Source organism: Manis javanica, chromosome 13, assembly GCF_040802235.1.
Source record: "Manis javanica isolate MJ-LG chromosome 13, MJ_LKY, whole genome shotgun sequence".
Classification (NCBI taxonomy): Eukaryota; Metazoa; Chordata; class Mammalia; order Pholidota; family Manidae; genus Manis; species Manis javanica.
In genome coordinates this window covers 87444882-87466817 of record NC_133168.1, presented here as the reverse complement: position 1 = coordinate 87466817, position 21936 = coordinate 87444882, and the positions used below count along the sequence as shown (strand labels likewise).

The window sequence follows — 21936 nt, the reverse complement described above, 5'->3', positions numbered from 1 at the left end:
CCCTAAAAAGGCTGTGCAGGTTCCGAGCTCGAGGGGTTCGGAGAGCTCTGTGCCTTTAAGGCGGAACTGGGGCGGGGCATACGGGGTGGGGCTTCAGACTGATGTCACTCCGGGCCAGCGGAGGGCGTGCAGCTCTGGGTGTCTTTAAGGCTTCCTGGAGGCGGGACCTGGGAGGCGGGCCGTGACGACTGATTCCCGCCAGGCGCTCTCCTCCCCTTTAAGGCGCGCGGCAGGGGCAGGGCTCCTACGGCCCCTTTAAGGTGCGGTCCTCCTCCGCCGGCAGAAAAGCGGCTTAAAGGTGACGCGTGGCGTGATGGCCGCGGCCTCACGCGCGTGCCGGCGGCGGGGGCAGCTGCTCCCGGCGCTGCTGCTGCTGCTGCTACTGGCACTGCCGCCTCCGGGGGGCCCCCCGGGCGCCGCCGCCTACTTCCCCGAGGAGCGCTGGAGTCCGGAGTCGCCGCTGCAGGCGCCGCGCGTGCTCATCGCGCTGCTGGCGCGCAACGCTGGCCACGCGCTGCCCGTCACGCTAGGCGCGCTCGAGCGGCTGCGGCACCCGAGGGAGCGCACGGCGCTGTGGTGAGCGCGGCCGCCGCTGGCCCCGTATCTGGCCTGCCGCCGCCTTCCGGGCGGGTCCGCGCCGCGCCCTGTCCGTTGCCCTTCCCCCGGCCTGGACTGGCCAGACCCACGCGTGCGCCCTGCCTGCTGTTCCCCGTCTCTTCGCCCCGTTAGGACAGGCCAGACCCCGTTGTGGTGGCTCAGGCCACTGTCCTGCCTTCTGGCCACCTGTTAGGGTAGATCCGGGACTTGGCGTGTCCAGTCCAGGGTCGGGGTGCCCTGCTTGGATCTAACACCCTAACGCCTTCGGAGCATACACAGTTCCAAAGAAGGGGAGCCTGGAGCCCCCCACGGGGGCGTTGCGATGGCCCACATTGCACTTCCTCTAACTGAAAGTTTTTTAGATTCTGTTACTGCATTGGTGCTGAGCATAACCTGAATCAGACTCCTGCCCTCTGTCCACATGGGTGGGCCATGGGACCGGATGGCCAAGGTGTGGGTGGGGATCCTTCCTGGCAGGAGAACGGGGCAGAGACACGAAGTCTGATTGAAGTGACTCCCTGCCTTCTGCCTCGGTTTCCTGCCTCAACTAGAAAATGGAGGTATTAATATAACTCCAGGCGGTTTGTCTCTGAAGATTAGCCACTTAACGGGTATGAGTACATTGTGTCTGGCATCATGGGCTTGGCGCTCAGTGACCAAAATTATGGATTATTGTCCTCATTATTTACTGTCATCTCTGACATCCTTTTTATCAACTTACTCACAGTTCATTTGGGGGATAGCTGTTATCTTCATTGTCAGACTAGATTCCTAAATGACCTTCTTCTCTACACCCCAGGTTTCCCAGCCTGGATAATTCAAGCACCCTGTTAGTGCTTAAGAAATGTTTGTTAAACGAATTAGTGACCATAGCCCGCTGTAAGGTGGTATTGTTCATTGGAGAGAATCAAGGAAAGATACATATATCTTGCTAAATTGCACATATTTAGTATTGAACATGGTTATAAGATCCTTGATGCTCAATTGTACTAAGAGGGTCTAATGTCTTTGTCCAAAATTAATTGTTTAATCCCCTGTGCAGCCCAGTGAAGTGGGTCCTGTCTTCACCCCTGTGTTACAGATGAGGAAACTGAGGCACAGAGGGGGAATCCTCTTGCCCAGGGTTATGTAGCTGGGTTGTGGAGCCTGTATTGCCTTGCTGCTCTCCTGTCCTGCCTCAGTGTCCCCTGCCTCACTGACTCTTCTGCTCTGCTCACAGGGTGGCCACAGACCACAACTCAGACAACACGTCGGCCATGCTGCGGGAGTGGCTGGTGGCTGTGAAGAGTTTGTACCACTCCGTGGAGTGGCGGCCAGCTGAAGAGCCCAGGTGAGCTCCACGCTCTGCCCTGAGTCATCCCAGGTGGCTCCCTGTCCACACGCCCTCCATGACTCGTCCTGGAACAGGACTCCAGCCCCTCCTCATCCCCTGACTCTCCAGCCCAGCTCTGCAGCCTAAAGTGCTGTTTCTAGCTACTCTGACCCACCCTTACTTCACCAAGGGCCTTGATCCTCCTTCTGGATCTTTGCCCCATCCTCCGTTCCTCTGCCTTGAATTCCCTTACTCCCTTGTCTTTCTGGTGGACACCCAGTGCTTTGTTCCCAGTCTTACCTTCTGCCCCAACACTATCTCTCATCTTCCCAGTGAGCTCACCTGGATAATCTCAGCACACAGTTAGTGCCTAAGAAATGTTTGTTGAATAAATGAGTGACCACAGCCCACTATAAAGTGGTGCCGTGCAGACTCCTAGTTCCTGTCACCCTTCCAGGGTGTATTTCTTTCCTCAACTTCTGCCCAGACCAGATCCTGAGTCTGAGAGGACAGGTTTCAAGTTTTCTGTTCTGTGTTCTCCTTTCCCAACAGCTCCGCCTCACCTTGAGGAATGACCTTGTAGGGCATTAAAAGCCCTTCCACCTTCTCCAGAACTTTCTTCCTGCCCAACAAATTGCCTTGGGCTTCCCCCCTCTTGGCCTTTGTACCTGCTGTGCTTCTGCTGGGGACACACCTCCCTCCAGTGCTCTCCTGCTGCTTCCCAGCCTTCGGATCCAGCACGCTCCCTCCTCCCGGAATCCTTCTCTGACCACCCCTCTCTGGCCTCAATAGCGCCCTATGCGTCCCACATCACACATGTCTCTCTGCAGGTCCTACCCGGATGAGGAGGGCCCCAAACACTGGTCAGACTCTCGCTATGAACATGTCATGAAGTTGCGCCAGGCAGCCCTGAAATCAGCGCGGGACATGTGGGCCGATTACATCCTGGTGAGTTTGTGCTCCACAGGTCATGGTGGAGGTCAGGGCTGGAGTAGCCCTGGAAAGGCATTGTACATTGGAAAGGCAGTTGGTACCTCAGTGTCCTGGGGCTACTGTAACAACCTGGGTGGCTTAACAGGAGCAGCGGGAGACAGAGTGTCCTTAAATTAATGCTGGTTTACAAAAGGGGAAACCTAGGTCCTGGGAGAGGAAGTGAATTGTCAGAGGTGACATAGCTGGTTAGTGGATGAGCTGGGATTGGTCCGGAGCTGCCTGGGCTCTCAGTCATCAGCTTGTGTCCCCAACTGTCCCCTGTGGTCATCTCCATTTTTCCCACCATGTCTGCACACCCCAGGATGACGTCCTCTGGGTCACTTCTGAGAAGGAGGAGGATGGGGCCAGGGGACCAGGGTGTTGGAGTCGCCGAGCTGCTGAGCCTAACTTTCAGTTCCCCCTCCTGGGCCAGCGGTCGCCTCTAGGAGGAAGGGGCCGGTTAAGGCTTGAATGCAGTGAAGTTGGGATGCGTGCCCACAGGCCTCCTGCAAGCTCCTTCAGCCTGTGCCCTGCTCTGGGTGGGGTCCCCTCTCCGGCGCAGATGGGGCAGCACTGACCACTGGGCCCAGCTTGCCGTGGAGGGTGAGCGTCACCGTTCCAGCCCCACAGGGCCTGCATTTGGTTTCCATCTGTGTGCCAGGCCCCGAGCTGTGGTCTGTACCTTCTTTATTTATCCATCTGCCTACATCTGGGTACCCCTCCTAGTGCCCCCTCCAGCTGGACCCTCGGGACACAGGATCAGCACAGGCTGAACCCCGCCTTCCCAGGGACCCAGGAAAGGTGGACATGACCCAAAACAAACAAGACTAAGTGAGGGAGTATCAGAAGGCAGTGTTCCGAACTGGAAAGGCAGTTGGTGTGCCAGCGCCCTGGGGCTGCCCTAACATGAGCACAGCCTGAGAGGCTTCAAACAATGGGAGTTTACTGTCTCACAGTTCCGGAGGCCAGAGGTATGAGATCCAGGTGGGGGCAGGGCTGTGTTCCCTCGAAGCCTCTCGAGCCAGGCCCGTCCTTACCCCTTCCGGCCTCTGACCTGTCCCAGTGTCCTTGGCTTGCAGCCGCATCCCTCCAGTCTCTCCCGCGTGGTCACATGGACTTCACTCTGGGTCTCTTCTGTTCTTAGAAGGTCACCAGTCCCTGGGTTTAGGGCCTACCCGGATCTAGTGTGACTCCATCATAACTTACATGTTAATGACATCCACAAAGACCATCTTTCCCAATAAGGTCACATTCACAGAGACCAGGGGTTAGGGCGTCGACCTATCTTTTTAGGGGCCACCATTCAACCCCCCACAAATGGCATAACCAGGTGGGGTTGGTGGCCTCTTTCTGAGGGGACCCTAGCAGAGACCTGAGGAGGGGAGAAGTCAGCCTCAGAGGGAGATGGGGGACAGTGTGTGAGGCTGAGGGAATGGGGCAGGGAGCAGGCTTGGGGGCATTCGAGGACTGGTGGGGAGGCCGGTATGGCTGGAGTAGTGATCAAGGGGCCGATGCGGTGGCATGATGAGGAAGCGGTGGGTGGGGGCCGGACTGCCTGTGCCGAGGAAGAGACCTGGTTTACTCTGAGGCTAATAGCCCCTGTGGCTGCCATGGGAGCAGCCCTGTCCAGGCAGGCCTTGGGACGGCAGGAGGTCAGGAGAGGCCTTGTATGGGGCAGGGCTGTGGAGAAAGGCAGGTGGATTTAGGATGTATGCTAAGGCTAAGAGGACAGGCCCTCTCGGGGAAATGTGGGGGTGCCTCGAGGGCCCCATGTTCCCGATCAGAGCCAGCCTGGAGGACGGAGCCGTCCCCTGGAAGGAGGATGGACAGGGCAGGCCTTCCTGGGAGCCCTGTGGGTCAGTGCCTTATCAGGCCATTTTACAGGTGGGGAAGCGGAGGTTTAGAGAGGGGAGGTGATAGCCTGCCCGGTGGGGTCTCGGAACCAGAGAGGTGCAGAGGTGGGGCCGGAACCTCCTGGAACCATCCAGCACGGGGCCACCTTGTCTGCTTCCTGCATCTTGCTGGCTGGTTTTCACTTTTTTCCCTCAGCAAACCTGGGTGGGATGTAAGGTGTTGGTTCCAAACTCAAAGCAGCTTTTGATGTGCAAGATCCTTCTATGATTGAGAATTTTGGAAATCCATATTGGAATGTGAAATCACTGGTCCAGTGTTCTTAAATTATTATTAAGAGGGCCTCTTTTTTCTTCCTTTTTGCAAATGCTATGGGTATTACTTGTAAAAAAAAAATGTATGAGAAAAAATAAGCAGCTTGGGGAAGAAAAAAAACAAGCCAACCTTGTAACGTCACTTCCCATAGAGACTCACTTTCTGGCTGGGTTTTCTGTGTTTTTTAATTGAGGTCCAGTTCACATAACATGAAATTAACTGTTTTAAGGTATATGATGCAGTGGCATTTAGTACATTCCTCATGTTGTGCACCCACAACCTCTGCCTAGTTCCAGAACTAATTCCTACCACCCCGGCCCCAGGAGCCGCCCCTCCCTGGCACCCACCGTTCTGCTTTCTGTCCCTGTAGATGTGCCTGTTCTGGACGTTGCCTATACCTGGGATCACACACTCGGTGGCCTTTTGGGTTCTGGCTTCTCCCACTCAGCACAGTGTTTTGTAGAGTCATTCACGTTGTGCCGTGTGTCAGCGCTTTGCTCCTTTTTCTGGCTGAGTCATATTCCATTGTGTGGACAGGCCATGTTCTGTTGATTTGTTCATCTGCCCCTGGGCACTTGGGTTGTTTCCCCCGTTTGGCTATTACACAGAATGTATCTGTGAACACGGGGCTACAAATCCCTGTTCGAGTCCCTGTTTCCAGTTTTCTCACTGTATATCTAGAAGTGGAGTTACTGGGTCACGTGGTAACTCTATGCTGAACTTTTTGAGGAACCACCAAACTGTTCTGGCTGTTTTTTACTGTGCATGTATTCAAACGTCACCAATTCAGATGTCCTCAGAGGCTGGGTGGGAGGGGCCACAGGGCTTGTCCCAGGGGAAAGCCACCTCTCTTCTCCAGCAGGGAGCTGTTGTGTGGGAACACCACCCCGGGGTGCTGGAGAAGGCTGGAATTTTTTTTTTTTTTTTTTTTTTAGGAGAGCAAGGCAGAGGGTTTTATTGAGAAAATGAAAGGATAGAGCTCCTGGCTCAGGCCAGGAGGGGACAAGAGAGCCCTGGGGTGGTGTGTTGTCTAGAGGATTTATAGGCACTTGAGCGACAAAGGGCTAGGGATGTACACCCACTAGGTGCTCCCAAAATGTTTATCTTTAAAGAGACATTAAGTTTATAATTAATCTTCCTGGTTATTTACAAGAATTTTACTGCAGGATAGCAGCTTCCTGGTCTGGGAGCATATCACTCATGGCTGCCTGCTTTGCTCCCAAGGTGGGCTGAGTTATTGTCTGTTTGTTAAGAAACTTCCTTTTTAACTAATTGGGTTTTAAAATGCAATCTTATTTTCAAGATGGAATCCTTCCTGTTTTTACTACATTGTTTTGGGCTTGCTTGCTGCATTGTCCAGGTTGCAAATCATTGGTTTAGGGCTGGAGGAAGACAAGCAGCATCTGGGTAAAGTCAGAAAAACAAGCTTGGGACCCCTAACAGGCCAAAGCAAATCCCTCAATGGATTATCTTGCTTTGTTTTTTCCGGAGGCCCTCACCCTCCTCTGTCTAAGCTCATGGTCCCTGTCTCATTCCCACCTCTGCAGATGGAGACCCTAGCTGCTGCTAGGGGAAGGGGGCAATGACCGCTCTGGCTGCTTCGTGCCGAGAGGGGGTGCAGTAAAGCTTGCAGTTAGGTCCCCATCACTAGTCAGTCGAGAGGGCCTCGGAAGATGGGTACTAATATCTTGGGTTCCATTTCCATCACCATTTGCAGTTTTATGGCTTCAAAAGGATTTAGAAAACCAGCCCCACATTGTAGGAGTCCATGGGACTTCTGGGCCTGACATAGCTTGGACTTGTTTTTCGAGGTCCTGGAGTGAATCATAGACATTTTGTGAATAATTCAGAATGTACACACAACACTCAACTTTAATTATAACGCAGGTCTCACCTGTGCTGCTGTTAAGATGACTACTGCCATTCTATTTTGTATAACTGCTTGGCACGTTAGTTTTACTTCAGTATTAAGGCCTTTTGAGTACAATTGGTTAAGGATTTGATGTGCCAAATTACATCTTCTAAACCAAAAGATGGTATAAAAATGGAGGCTAGGTGATCATATCAATGAAAAACACTCCCTGTCCATCGATGTTGGAGGTTTGGGAAGTCTGCAGAGTGTAGGGTGTTTTTAACCCACCGTCCCTGCAGCCAGGGAAACCCCAGAGTGCACCTCCCTATCCACCCGGAGTGAGCCACGGCCAGAGATGAGTCCCACACAGCCAGTGAGTGCTGTTTGGGGCTGGCCAGCGGATTCCGGGCGCCATGACCAGTCTGTGGCGAACCAATCTGTAGCCTATAAAGTTATTGTATGTGAACAGTGATCTTTGGGAAGCCAACTTAAATATCGGGTGAGGCTTGGGCGATGGTCATTAGAATGGTTTCTTTGCTCCCAGCAGAGGGTGGGGGGAGCTTTTGATTTAAGCATGCTGCCACTGCAGTAACCCAAATGTACTCATCCCAGGTTTGAAAAAAACCATTTTCATGTCTGTGATTATTTACACAGAGAATTGGCATACTGGATGCATTTTGTAGTTGGGGTAGAGCTATAGTGGTAGCTAAATCCTTTGTGACATCATATGAGAAGGGGAATTTATGCCCTTTGTCCTTTAAGGTATTATTAATGGGCCAGAATTTTACATTCCAGTTAGTTATTCCAACAATTAGTATACCCTGGGCAGTGCGTGCATCATTTATAAGTGTTTGTATTGAGGCCAGGCTTGTGTGCAGAAGGAGATAAGGCACTTCTTTTTCAGGGTTTGGTGATCGAATTGCTCCCAGTTCCTCAGAATGCACGCCAGAGGCGTGTCTGACTTTAACTTTGAAGAGGATACTCCTACCTGGAAGTGAGAGAGAGACGTGTCCAGCACCTAGTAGGCCTCTCTCTCCGTGACGGTGTCCCCTCACCTTGGAGCCTGGGTGACAGTGGTCAATCACCTCTTCTGCCAGGCCTACGGGGTTTCACCACTGCTTACCACCATGGCCTGCACCTTGCCTTGATGTCCCTCTTGCCTTCCCGCTAAGCAAGAGTCGCCTCAGAGCTCTGGATTTAGTGTGACCTTACCAGTGTGCTCCCACTTTACACCTTTTAGGAGTTGTAATCTAGGTCCTAGTTTTCTCTGCACAAGCTTTAGCATAGTACACTCGGGATCATTCCTTGAGAGCCCCCTGCCTGTCCAATAAGTGCAGGGACTGTCTGACATCTCCCTGTCAGAGCTTTGGTCAGACTCACAAGCCTGTTTCACTTCCCTGGGGCTACAGGTAGGGAAATGCCACAGCCCCAGGATGGCTGCCTCTAAGGAAGGGAGGTCAATAGCACAGAACCATTTACATGTTGGACTCAGGTTTCAGCCTGACCACTACACAGACTTCATTTACATTATACAGGAGAAAGTGGCACAGCCCTAACAGGACAGCTTTGAATGAGGAGCGGGGGAACTTTTTCTAAGGCCAGAGATGAAATTCAGACAGAGGCTGCCATGAACAGTTATGAAGGGGAGAGGTCTATACTTTCAAACACCAGTTTCTGCCACTGCCTGGGAATCATCCTGCGAGTCACCCACTGTAAGAAATCTGACCGGTGAGATGAGAGGTCAGGGGCCATCTGCGACTCACATAGGCAGCAGCCTAGCCAGAGGTTCACTCTGAACCTTCAGATCAATAGGCCAGAGCCGCGATCCAAGGACCACTGTCTACTAGTCCTGTCTGCCCTCGGAGTCACAGATTAGGAGAGGAAAGTAGGAAATTGCCTCAGTCCCTCCCCAACATTCCTGCCCAGAGGCGGGGGTCAAGGAGCGGCAGATACCGGGAAACCTTTCACTTTTTATCTTAAGACTGGTAGCTAATTGTCTTTTAAGTGGCTAACAGGCGCCCAGACACATTTTTATGAGATAAAAAGTACAGCATTTAGCTAAGAGTAAGAGCAAAGCGTAGATCTCCTACCTTGCGATGGTGCACATCCCATTCCGTGAAATTCTGAAGTAATCCCAGACGAGCCCCCAAAATTGATGCCGGGGTTCTTGTTCTCAGAGGCAAAGAATGAACTTTGCAAACACTAAAGGTAGAAGAGCCAGGGAGAGGCTTTTATTTAGAGAGAAAGTGAGAGGACAGAGCTCCTGGCTCAGGGCAGGAGGGGACAAGAGAGTCCCCAGAGGACTGGAATTCTATGTTTGTGGCAGGGGATTTCCAACATCCTCAAAATCCTGCATGGGTAACAGAAAGCCTGTCTGGGGACCAGATGCATTAAAATAAAAAAACCCACTTCCTGGTGTTCTGTAATATATGGTGGCCTACTTGTTTTCACATCCCAGTAGACAGGAATGGCCTCATCTTATCGTTTTCTGTGGCATGATTCTCAGTTGTCACTGCTTATTCTGCTGGGGGACAGGGCCAGAATTTCGCTAGTTGATTCCACTGTTAGATTCCTGGACTGTGCACAGTTGTGTGACGAACAGCCCTGCCATGAACATCCTCACGTGGCCTTTCCGCCAGGAGTCAGTGGCACGGTTTTGGGAGAACCAGCAGGCACCCTTTGCCCCTCCACCCACAGGGACCCTATTCACGGGCTTGTAAATTTCCTTCCAGGCTGCAACAGAGAAGCTACTATCTTTTTATCCCAGCATTCAAGGTGTTAAAGAAAAAAAAAAGGCTTCAGTAAAGATTCTGGTTGACGAACTTTTTATTGGCATCTAACTCACATAGAAAAAGAATGTTCCTCCTGGCCACTCCTCACAGAGGTGGCCTCTGCCTTGACTGTCCTCACTGAGCAATGTTTGCCTGTTTTGAAAGTTCCTATAAGTGGAGCTGCCTAGCGCACCTGTTGTCATGTCTGCTGTCTCGTTGGTGCCAGGACCGGGACCCATTTGTGTCACTTTGCTGTGAGCCCCATGCTCTCTCTTGCTGCATCGTGTATTTTCATTGTGTGACTGTAACTCAGCTCATTACTAAAGGCAGGACCTTTGGTCGATGAGCTGGGTGGCTTCCAAGGCCACAAGTGCCACTTCTAGCTCTCCAGGCCACCCCACTGGCCTCTGCCCAGCCATTCCAAGCTGGCCCAACCCAAGTCAACTCCGGTGGCCCATGCTGATTCTGTGTTGGGTGTTTTGCAGTTTGTGGATGCAGACAACCTGATCCTCAATCCCAACACTCTGACCCTGCTCATCGCTGAGAATAAGACAGTGGTAGCCCCTATGCTGGATTCCCGGGCTGCGTACTCCAACTTCTGGTGTGGAATGACTTCCCAGGTCAGGGGGCTGCTGGGGTAAGGTGGGGACCTGGGGATGCTGGGGGTTGGGCTGAGCAAGTGGGGAGTCTAACTTACTGTCACATCACCTCCCATCATCACATCAGTGAGCATTTTACATCACCACCGTGATGCTCTTCATAAGCAGCCTCCCGGGGGGCAGTCATTGTTTATATCCTCTCCCCATCTTCCCAGTGACTGAGGCAGAAACAGAAACATGCAGAGAGAGGAAGTGACGTGCTTAAGCTCACACAGCTGGGAAGTGGTGGTGCCAGGGTAGGACTTCGTGCACGATTGATCCCGGTGTTTGAGCAACATTCTTCCACCCCCTGGGTGGCTTCATTTTCAGACTCCTGGGGAATGATCCCAGCAGCAGCCAGCTAAAGTCCACTTTAACTAGGCTTTGTCCAGTCTTCTCTTACCCCTTCTCCTGCCCCTATGCCAGGAAGATTACTGAAGCCAGGAAAACGCCAGGCTCTGATTGGCCAGGCCTGGGTCACAAGCCCAACCCCAAAGTTGAGGCTGGGGTTACAGGCAAAGCCAGGGGAATGGACGGGTGGGTGCTGGTACAGGCGCCATGCTAGGGGGAGGGACCCATCCCATCTCCACCTATTTGTTTTTAATTGACCGATGATTCATGTAACATAAAATTCACCATTTTAAAGTGAGCGATTTGGAGGTTTCTATTTTTAAAAATACATCTGTAGAAATCTAAATGTTACTTATATTCTCACAATTCCAATTTGTAAAGGTATGAGGAAGAGAGAGGCTAACCCCACACTATTCCAGCTTGGGAAACATCTCGTCTAAAGGATCCCTCCCCTACTTCCTTGAAGGCATCTGAGGTTCCACTTTAACGCAAATCAGAGGATCTCAAATGCGTCTTCCTTTTTCAGCTTTTTAATTTCCTCCTTCAAAAGCTGTCCCAATCTGAAGTGTTGAGCTGGGTCTGTAAGGGATGCCATTCTCCCCTTTGTTTTTCTTCCATTGCCCCTGCGCAGCCCGAGGCTGGTATCCGGGTCTTGCTCTCTCCAAGTGTTCTGTGCCTCATGCTGTCTGGGGCCTCTAGCCACACCTTTAGGAACCCCCACGCAGAGCTCCGCCCTGCTCCCCCACAGGGCTACTACAGGCGCACACCCGCCTACATCCCTATCCGTAAGCGGGACCGCCGGGGATGCTTTGCGGTTCCTATGGTGCACTCGACCTTCCTGATCGACCTGAGGAAGGCGGCGTCCAGGAATTTGGCATTCTACCCTCCCCACCCTGACTACACGTGGTCCTTCGATGACATTATCGTTTTTGCCTTCTCCTGCAAGCAGGCAGGTGAGCTCACAGCTGGGGGACGGGTGGAGGGTTTATTAGGGCTGCCTGGTTCTTTGAGGCCGGTGCTGACCCCAGTATTGACAGTTTTCATTACTGTTTCCTGTGTCCCAGAGGTCCAGATGTACGTCTGCAACAAAGAGGTGTACGGCTTCCTGCCGGTGCCACTACGGGCACATAGCACTCTCCAGGACGAGGCTGAGAGTTTCATGCACGTGCAGCTGGAGGTCATGGGTGAGTCTGCCTGTGCTGCCCTGGGAGGACTGAGGCATCTCCCTTTCTCTGCTATCTTGCATCCATCCCCTGAACACTGAGTGCCTGCTGGGACTGTCCCTTTTTTAGGCACTGGGCACCCAGTGTGTCAAAGGTGGATGGTCCCTGCTTTCACAAGAGTTTGCAAGAGCTGTGCATGATGTGCTCTAGGCAGTCAGGGTGGGCTTCCTGGAGGAGGTGGCGTCAATATGTAGGCTGTGTAGGAGTTGGCCAGAAAGAGGATTGTAGTCTGAGGGAGCAGCAGGTGCTAAAGCCAGGAGGCTAGAGGTGCTGTGAGCTCAGAACAGGCAAGGTTGGTGGGGCTATAGGGCTTGTGAGCTGCGCAGGGCTGGCAGGCAGGGAAGGAGCAAGGGCCCCAGTCACCAGGCGGAAGAGCAGGACTTCTCCCTAGAGGCAGTTGGGAGCCATGGAGGGTGTGGGAGCAGGGAGGCGGCAGGGTTTCACTTGATGAACCTTCGTGTACGCGGTAACGTCTGGGACACAGCCGTTTCTGGCCATTTCTTCATCTATGCTTCTGCCAAGTCCCACACCCACTCTTAATTTGTTTTAATATTTATCGTAAGTGGACACTTTTTTTTAACTTGAATACATTTATTTAAGAAAGCTAACTACATGTTTTTAACCATTGTTGCAAGCTCATGTTTTTTTAATACATGTTTTTTAATACAAGCTCATGTTTTTTTAATACATGTTTTTTTAATTCAATGTTTATGAATAAATCCATAAAATTTTAAACCAGCAGGTATCCCTCTGGTGGGCCTCTTGAGTTGGTGAAGGTACACAGGGCAGAGTCTCGGTGGAGAGCTGAGGAGGGAGCCCCTGCCGCAGCCAGGGCTCTCTGGGCCCCAGAAAAATGGTACAGCATACGCTCCCGTGTGGGCCTTGCCCTGTACAGGCCACGCACATACCCGCAAAGGTCTGCGAAGCAGCCTGGCTGTTCCCCACCCTGCGCAGGCAGGGAGGGGCTTGGAGGGGCCAGGCCCTTGCCCTGGGGCTGTTTCCCAGCCCTTACTTGCTTCTGGAAGGGTCTCTGTGTGGCTCCTCCTGGTGGCTAAAGATGGAACAGCACCCTGCCATTTTTGGGGAGAAGGACTTTGGGGTCTATCACGGTGTCACCCGGAGGCTGCCCGGTCACCAGAGTGAAGGCCCCACAATACCTGCGCATGTGTTACGTGCACGCGCCCAGGCTCCGCCCCACCCGGCTGCAGTCGTGGGGGCGGGTCTGGTCTCATCGTCAACTCCCACCGGGAAGCTAGACCCGGGGAAGCAGCTCCGCGGAGGCTATCATTTTCCTAATTTAAATGTTCATATATATATTTCCGTTATTATTTCTGGTCGGGAAACAGTTGTTCACGCTGCTGTCGAGGTTCACATCTCAAACTTGACAGAGGTGTGAATGTTTTCCTGCTTCTCGAGGTTCCAGACCAGAGCACACAGAACACACAGAAAGAGGGTCTGGAAGTTTCCAATATGTGTGCAAATCCTTATGATTCGAGTGAAAACCACATTTTCTCTCCACTGGTGTGTGGGTACCCGGACCCCAGCTATGCACATGATGTTTCATGTGCTCAAAAATCCTTTTTTATGATGACATTTCAGATTTGCATAAAAGATCAGAGTGATCCCCCCTGTATACAGGGAATCCTACAGCTTGCTTCCTTCCCCATTTGCTCACGGATGATGGGGCACCTTTCCCTTTTGGCCTCATAAACCCATCTCTGTATGAGCCCTGTTCATTGGGTTTTAGTGGTGACAAGAGTGGGTACAGCATGGTGACTGTTTTCATATCCTTGTCACCAGCCATGGCCAGGCCCTGGTCCTCCCCTTAGCCTCCCACTGCCCCGATCCCACCAGCTGATGGAGTTTGCCTGTTTGGTGCTCACTCAGGGGAATCACATAGCCTGCTGCTGTCGAGTATGGTATTTTCCGATGAGCTTGCCTTGCTGTGTAGATGTTCACCCAGGTTTATCCGCTCTTCGCTGTGTCATGTGTCACTTTACCAGTCTTCTCCTGAGAGACACAGAGGGAATCTCTCATTTTTCCCGCATCCAAGTTTCCTGTGCACACCTGCAAGAAGGTTCTAGATGTGCATCAGCAGGTGAAAACTTAGGAAATACCCGTAAGATTGCCCTCCCCTCTCACACCAATTGCAAGGTCAGGGGTCCAAAAGACCACGCTGAGGTTTGATAATTCTCTAGAAGGACTCAGAACTCACTGGAACTTGTGTACTTGTAGGTACAGTTTATTACAAGGGAAAGGACACATTACAGTTAGAGGTACAGGGTGGGGGCATCCAGAATTCCACGCATGGATCTTCTGCCTGCCCCTCCCGTGGAGTCGTGTGGGCAGTGCTGACTTCTCCCAGCACCAACATGTGACACCACACACACGATGTACTGCCCCCCAGGGGTGTTCCCTGAGCTCAGTGTCCAGGGATTTCACTGGGGCTCACTCGCACAGGCACGTGTGGCTGCCTGCATGTCTGACCTCCGTCTCCAGCCCCTGCAGAAGGCAAGCTGATAGCACGTGGCCCAAGAACGCCACCCCAGTCACACTGTTGGCATAGACCACCCACTGTGACCCAAGGCCCCAGGCAAAGACGCCAGGCAGGAAGCTCAGAGGCTCCACCTCTCAGGAGCTGGAGGCAGAAGCCAGACTTCTCTTCGGGCAAGTTCAACTCTTCACCACATAATGGTTCTAGGGGTATTGTGTTTTTATTGCTGTGGTAGTGTGGCACTCCAGAAAGGTTACATTACTCTGCCTCTGGATGCCTGGTATGTGCCATTTTCTGAGATCTGATAAGAAATAATGAGGAGATTCCCACTCTCCATAGGTGGGTCCTGTTGGCATCCAAACCGCTCAGTGGGGCAGAGCTCAGACCTGGAAGAGAAGGGGTGTCTAGTTCTCAGAATCTCTAGTCCTGCCTTTGGTCTCTGGCTGCCCTAAGGAGGGCAGGGGCAGCCAGGAGTGGTGAAGGGCACGGGGTGGTGGGCAGTCATGGCCTCCTGTGTCCCTGGGCAGGAGCCAGGTTAGCTCTTAGCCTCACTTGGGCTTCTTGCAGGCAGAGGGTACTGTGTCTGTCCTTTGAGCTCATACAGGGCCTCTGCTCCTGACAAGACAGGTGTTGCCCTTGTTGTCACACTGAGCTGGGCCAGGCTGACACCTACCTGTGTATCTCATCCTTCTGAGGGAGACTGTCAGGGGCGCGCTGGGCCAGGGCCCCAGGGATGCGGTTTGAGCACCGCTCATAGCAGCTAAGAGGGCAACAGTCAGGATCATTTTGAAATCCTTGGCATACCTTGGCCTGTAGACTTATCATGCCAGTCACAGGGCTGCCTTCCCTCTGTGTGTGCCTCTGTGTCTAAATTTTGTATAAGGACCCCAGTTATAGTGATCAGGGCCCACCCTAGTAACCTCATTCTAAGTTGATCACCTCTGTAAAGACCCTGTTTCCAAATAAGTTTATATTCCAAGGTCCTGGGAGTCAGGACACCAGCTTGTCTTTCTGGCGAGGGCACAATTCACTGTGTAATGAGTGTGATGATACCTTTTCATGAAATCTCTGAGAAGCTTATTAGCTCATTTTATAGATGAGGAAAGTCGAGGCCCGGATAGGTCAAGGTCACACAGTTGGCCACCATTCTCTTGTTGGCTCTGTAATTGAATGCCTGCTGTGTGCCAAGTCCCTGGGAGAGTGACCAGGCCTCTGTCCATCCCTTGGGGCTCATGGGAAATAGGCACTGAGCCAGGGAGTTAGGACAGCAGGATGGGGGTTTGGTGTGGAAGCCCAAATACTGCGGGGCCCAGAGGAGACACCTGATTCAGCCTAGGGGGGTCTGGAGGGCATCTTAGCTGAGAAATCCAGGGGGAGGAGGGAAGGAAGCAAGGGTGTTCCAGGCGGAGGCCCGCCCATGTGCAAAGGTCCTGAGGTAGGAATGTGTCCCTTTGGGGAAATACCGACAGCCAGAGCGAGTAGGGATGGGGAGAGAGACTACAGCCATTAATGTGGGTGGTGCAGGGCCTCCAAAGGTAGCCGGAGCTTGGGATGACAGAGAACCAAGGAGGAGCAGGGGAAGGGGCTTTGGAAAAGGGGTGGAATCACCCCCCGCCCCCAGTGACCCCTGGACTTCTGTCTGCCCCACAGTGAAGCACCCACCAGTGGAGCCCTCCCGGTTCATGTCTGCGCCCACTAAGACTCCAGACAAGATGGGCTTTGATGAGGTGGGCCAGGACGACCCTTCGGGCAGGGCAGGGTCCCGCGGGAGAGTCTGACAGAAGCTCTATGCTGCAGGTCTTCATGATCAACCTGGAGAGGCGGCAGGATCGGCGGGAGCGCATGCTGGCGGCGCTGCGTGCACAGGAAATCGAGTGCCGGCTGGTGGCGGCAGTAGACGGCAAGTGAGTCCTCATCCAGGAGAGGGGCAGGTCTGCACACAGGTCTACACCGCGCTGGTGGAGTGGATAGCAAGTGGGTCTGCATGTGGGTGCAGACCATACTGGTGGAGGTGGTGGACAGCAAGTGAGTCCTGCCCTCGGGGTAGGGGCAGGCCCACACTCAGGTGTAGACCATGCCCTGGCAGGCCTGCCCTGTGGGATCCAGGAGGGCTGCTGCTGGCGGGACAGGGAGGCAGCTGCTCTGCTGAGGGATCTGCTGCTGGTGGAATCATAGGCACAGTGGTGTTTCCTGACCCCCTCCTTCCCCAGAGCCATGAACACCAGCCAGGTGGACGCCCTGGGCATCCAGATGCTGCCTGGCTACCGGGACCCCTACCACGGCCGCCCCCTCACCAAGGGCGAACTGGGATGCTTCCTCAGCCACTATAACATCTGGAAGGAGGTGGGTCCAGTTGGGGTGGGGGGGCTGGGGGACTCTTCACACCCATCCCTTGTCAAATGTCTGTGGATCCTAGAATCTGCGCTGGACATTTACTAATAAAAGTAACAGCCACAGTGACTTTAACCAATACAGACTCCATGCCAGACGTACCTGAGTAGCCCCGGGGTTTGTCAGCCTCCCTTAGAGGAAGAGGCTGTGATAGTGAGGACCCTGGGCTGGGATTTGAACCTGGGACCACATGGCATGAGGCTAGATGGGACACCAGGCTATAGGGTGGGAAGGGGCACTAGAGGGGGGGTCCAGCCATTTGAGTCAGTGAGTCCTCACTTTCGTTGCCCTTCTTTCCCAAGATTCATCATACCCTAGCATGGGGCACAGGTTGGGGCATCTAAGCAGCCCTGGAGTCAGGGGTCCTGGGTTCAGGTCTGGCCCTGCCTCTCAGAAGGATGAGCCCTGTGAGCAAGGAAGGCACTGACAGTCTGAGCCTCAGTTTCCCCAGATGACAGTCACCACCTCGGGGGGCAGTCGTGAAGATTCTCAAGTTCATTCATTCATTAACATTTGCCAGACACCTACTGTGTGCCTGGTGTGGTGCTGGGGAGACAGCAGCCATCAGTACCGACCCTGTAGGGAGCTGACGTCCCTGGGAGGTGGGGAGACTGACAGTAGTCTACAAAGAAATAAACCACAATGAAATAAGTACCGTGCATTACAGTAGGGCCCCAGACCCTGAACCCGGGTGGTGGTCGGAGAAGGCCCGGGTGGGTGGTGGTGGAGCTAAGGCCTGAGGGGTGAGAGGGGGCCTGCCTGCTGCAGCGTGGGGGAGGGTGCCCTGTGTCAGTGCAGGCTGGGAAGGAGCGGAGCAGTTGTCAAGTGTGCAAAGAGGTGGAGGCCTGGAAGTCGGCTGAGACAGCGGTGGAGGAGGAAGGCACTAGCCCCGTTCCTGCTGCCCCAGAGCCTTTGAGCAGTGCTTGCTTTAGGGTCACGCCCAGCCTGGTGTCCCTGTGACCCGGATGCGGCATCCTCCCTTAGGTTGTGGACCGGGGGCTGCAAAAATCCCTAGTATTTGAGGATGATCTACGCTTCGAAATCTTCTTCAAGAGACGCTTGATGAACCTCATGCGGGATGTGGAGCAGGAGGGTCTGGACTGGGACCTCATGTGAGTGCGGAGCCTCCCGGGGTGGGGCCGGGGCTGGGGGTGCGATCTGGAGGGTGGTGGGCGGGGTAGGGGCGGGGCTATGGTCTGGAGAGTGGGGGGGCGGGGGGAGCTATGGTCTGGAGAGTGGGGCGGGGGTTGGGGCGGGGGTGGGGGCGGGCCTCAGGACCCAGTATGGAGTTGGGCGGGGCTGGAGGTAGGGTCTGAGGTGGCCTGAGCCTGGAGGTGTGGCCTAGAGCGGGTAGGTCTGAGGGTGTTTACAGGTGGATAGGCTGGGCCCACTCTGGGAACTGGCAGAGGGAGGTCTCATGGGTGTGGGCTTTGTGAGGACACCCGTGGTCCTTGAACCCGAGAGCATTCAGGGCTTGGGACATGGCCCTGGGGAGGATGGCCTGGAAGTCCAGGGACCTGGCCCTGGGGAGGGGGCGTTTGTTAGGGTTTTGGATTCGTGAAGGATCCTGTAGGGGGTGGGGTTGGGCAAGATTTAACTGGAAGCCCGTGGGCGTGGCTGAGGAGCTTGAGGTGTGGCCTGGGGTGGGGGTTGCCAGGAGCTTTGGGCGTGGCTGGGCGTGGGGGGCGTGGCCAGGGAGCCTGGCTCTTAGACATGTGACCCAGGGTTTGTTGGGTGTATTTCTGGAACAGTGTTTGGAATTTCATGTAGGTGGGTTGGTTTGTCTCCCGTCCCTGTCTCTCCCCTTCCCTCGTGCAGGGCCCTGATCCAAGTTCTAGGGCCTGGACTCTGGACCTTGCTATTAACATGAATAGGAACTGCTCACCGTATCCGTGCACCTTGCCCAACTGCCCCACAGTCCTCCGAGCCCAGAGCAGCTCCCCTCTTAGCCCCACTGTCCTTTCGTGTCGCACACCTCAGAGAAGGTACAAGACAAGCCACCCTCCCCAGCTCCAGATCCTCCCATGGCTCCCTAGTGCCCTTGGAAAACATCCAGTCTCTTCTCTAGAGCCCTGTGGTCCTGCCTGATGCAACCATACCTGCTGCTCGTTGCTCCCCAAACACACCAAGCCTCTCCCACCCTGGGATCTGACAGAGACCCCTGATTTGCTGGGCTAGCATTCTTGGTGGGCAGGAGGAGGGTGACAGGGCCACTATTCTGCACCCCAGCTACGTGGGCCGGAAGCGGATGCAGGTGGAGCACCCTGAGAAGGCCGTACCCCGTGTAAGGAACTTGGTGGAGGCTGATTACTCCTACTGGACACTGGCCTATGTGATCTCGCTGCAAGGCGCCCGCAAGTTGCTAGATGCCCGGCCCCTCTCCAAGATGATGCCTGTCGATGAGTTCCTGCCTGTTATGTTCGACAAACACCCAGTGTGAGGGGGGTTGCAGTCCGCAGGCGGGCTGGGGTCTCTCTGTGCCCTGAGGCGGGGGGGAGGGGTGAGGTCCATAGACCCCAGGGAATATCTTCTGCTGTTCCACTTCCTCCTCCAAGTATCCCCCCAGCTTCGGGCTCCGTGGGTCCCCACCCCCACCCCCACTTCTGTCTCAGTCTGTCCCTCATCCCCCACACCCTGCCGGCCGCTCACTTCCTTCCTCCCTCTAGGTTGGAGTACAAGGCCCACTTCTCTCCACGCAACCTGCTAGCCTTTTCCGTGGAGCCCCTGCTTGTCTACCCAACACACTACACGGGGGACGATGGGTATGTGAGTGACACGGAGACCTCCGTCGTGTGGAACAACGAGCACGTCAAGACCGACTGGGACCGGGCCAAGTCCCAGAAGATGCGGGAACAACAGGCCCTGAGGCGGGAAGCCAAGAACTCGGATGTGCTGCAGTCCCCCCTGGACAGCGCAGCCCGGGACGAGCTCTGAGGGGTGGTGGCCTAGACACCAGTCACCACGTGCTCACGGGACAGCAGGGCCCCCTGTGGGTCTGTGGCAGGCCACAGAGGGCTCTCCACCCAGCGGTGCCCAGCCTGCTCTTGCTCAGCGGTCACGTGCACCCAGGCAGCATTAACTGTGCCAGGAGCAGGGCTTGGCACCAGGAGATCGGGCGGGAGCAAAGCCGGCATTCATCCCCTCCCATAACTAGAACACTTGTTAAGCATTCAGTGTGTCCCGGGTTCCCGTGATGCAGCCGTGAGTGAAGCCTGATCATCCCTCAGTCAGTAACTAGCTCAGTCATCAAGCATTTATTATGCCCCCCCACACCAGGAATCAGGTACTAGTAATCACACAGTCGTTTTAATTCACCCAGATATTTATTGAATGCCTAATATATGTAGGACACTACACCAGGCTCTGGGAACATTGAGATAAATGAGACACTTTGATTTATTCAAACATATAGCAAGCACCTACTATATGCCTAGTACTTGTGACACAAAGACAAGTTCTTACTAACAGTACATTTATTGAGTGCCTGCTATGTGCTAGGAGCTGAGCTTGGTGCTGGGGATGAAGATAAACAAGATGGGATGAAGGTGCTTTTTTCTCACTAATTGGTTTCTTCCTACACATCTGAGCACCACCTACTGTGTGCCAGGCATTAGTAATACAAAACAGTGGTAATTGCACAGTCAGCATTTGATCACCCCCATGTGTGCAGGGTCACATGCCGAGTGCTGGGCCACATGGTTGAACAAGATGAGCCCTTCCATTTCTTCATGCAGCAGGCATTTATTGAGCACCTGCTATGTACCAGACCTCATGGATTCCCAGTGGGGTTGGAGAACAGTTGACTGACTTTGATGCCTCCTCATCCCCTGGTCCCCTGAGCTCTGTGCAGACAATGTCCTCCACCATCCAGAGAGGAGGACGGCTCTTCCTTCATCCAGGGCAAATGCAGGTCCCAGCAACCCCCCCGGAGGGGGCAAGGGATGAAGACGGGGGCTGGGTCTCCTCTGCTCACCCCTGCGCCTGTTGGCCTGACTTCCCTGGCTTGCATCTCAGGTGTGGCCTCTGCCTGCTCGGTGGGGCTCTCTGTACAAGCCTTTGGTGTGATTGTGCATCGGGCCTTGGGAAGGCTCAGCTGCACTGGGGCAGTGCCCATAGCCTGGGCATTCCCGGGCACGGACTGGAGGGCGGGCTCTGCCTTCAGCCGGAAATGAATGTCAAAGCCAGCCAGCGGTGCTTCGCTCTCTTAGGGGTAACTGCTTGCCAGGTTGGGTCCTGGATAACTTGCTTATTTTTTTTATTAAATGTTCCTGGTTGGTTTTCACATAAGTCTGTGTTCTTTGGTTCAGTGCTCTCGCCACTGCCAGCACGTACAGCCCACCCCTGCTGCCGGCGAAAATTTGGGAGGAAACCAAACGCTGTAGAGAAGCCAAACGGTGGGCTGAGAGTGTAGTAAGAGCCCCGTGCTCCAGCCACCCCATAAATTCCTGAGATAACCCGGGTACAGCCAGCCAACCTCGCTGTCCTGTGCGGCCAACTGCAGGATCATCTCAGATGGCAGAATAAGGAGAGAGCCGGCATGGTTTGGAGTCCCCAGAAAACAGGCCTGAAGACGAGGATTTGAGTTATCCCAGGGGTGCACTGCGTCGGGATCGCAAGACTAGAAGGGAAGGAGGCCTGCAAGGGGCACCAGTGAGCAACTGACGACAACTGGGGACCTCTGGGAGGCAGCTTGGAGCCACAAGTCTCAGAGCGGTCCCACCCCGGGGGCACCGGGGGTCGGGGGTGGGATGGGGCATTTATTTACCCAACCACATTTGGGTTTTCTGTGTCTTAAGTCATAGGGTGTGTAGGTAAACGGGAGGCTTTTACAAAATAATGAGAGTGACCCTTGTGGAAAGATAAGAACATACAGCTCAGAAAAACAAAAAGTCACATCCTCAGGCACAACAACTAATATTTTGGTGGAAAGCCTTCCCATCTTACTCGTCACCGTGCAAATACACGTTTTAAAAAGAGAATCAACTCTGCTGCAACCTTGCTTATTTCTTCCCCACCTGACATCTTTATTTTATAAACATGACATCACATAGTACCTGTTTTTCCAGCAATTTTTTTAATTTAACAACATACTGTAGACAGTCTAATTGACACAGAGGTCTACCGGTTCTTTTTGGATTGTGACATACAATCTTCCCTGACAGGGATGGG

General features: G+C 53.9%; 1 protein-coding gene across 1 annotated transcript; it reads left to right on the top strand.

Annotated features, from left to right (window-relative positions):
* The first annotated feature begins 80 nt into the window (after window positions 1–80).
* COLGALT1 (collagen beta(1-O)galactosyltransferase 1) lies at window positions 81–21054 on the top strand. The gene is made up of 12 exons (XM_037005311.2): window positions 81–576; window positions 1817–1927; window positions 2740–2857; window positions 10156–10290; window positions 11408–11612; window positions 11724–11843; window positions 16027–16103; window positions 16174–16280; window positions 16587–16719; window positions 17752–17879; window positions 18997–19203; window positions 19434–21054. Exons 1-12 carry the CDS (start codon window positions 314–316, stop codon window positions 19699–19701), a joined length of 1872 nt encoding a protein of 623 aa, XP_036861206.2. The 5' UTR covers window positions 81–313; the 3' UTR covers window positions 19702–21054.
* The last annotated feature ends 882 nt before the right edge of the window (window positions 21055–21936 follow it).

What these genes read in the sequence shown, in the direction of transcription:
- COLGALT1 (XM_037005311.2), top strand. Translation starts at nt 314, where the DNA reads ATGGCCGCGGCCTCACGCGCGTGCCGGCGGCGGGGGCAGCTGCTCCCG. An exon ending in CGGCCAGCTGAAGAGCCCAG is followed by an intron (nt 1,928 to 2,739) that starts GTGAGCTCCACG and finishes GTCTCTCTGCAG; the next exon opens with GTCCTACCCGGATGAGGAGG. An exon ending in GTGGCGGCAGTAGACGGCAA is followed by an intron (nt 16,281 to 16,586) that starts GTGAGTCCTCAT and finishes CTCCTTCCCCAG; the next exon opens with AGCCATGAACACCAGCCAGG.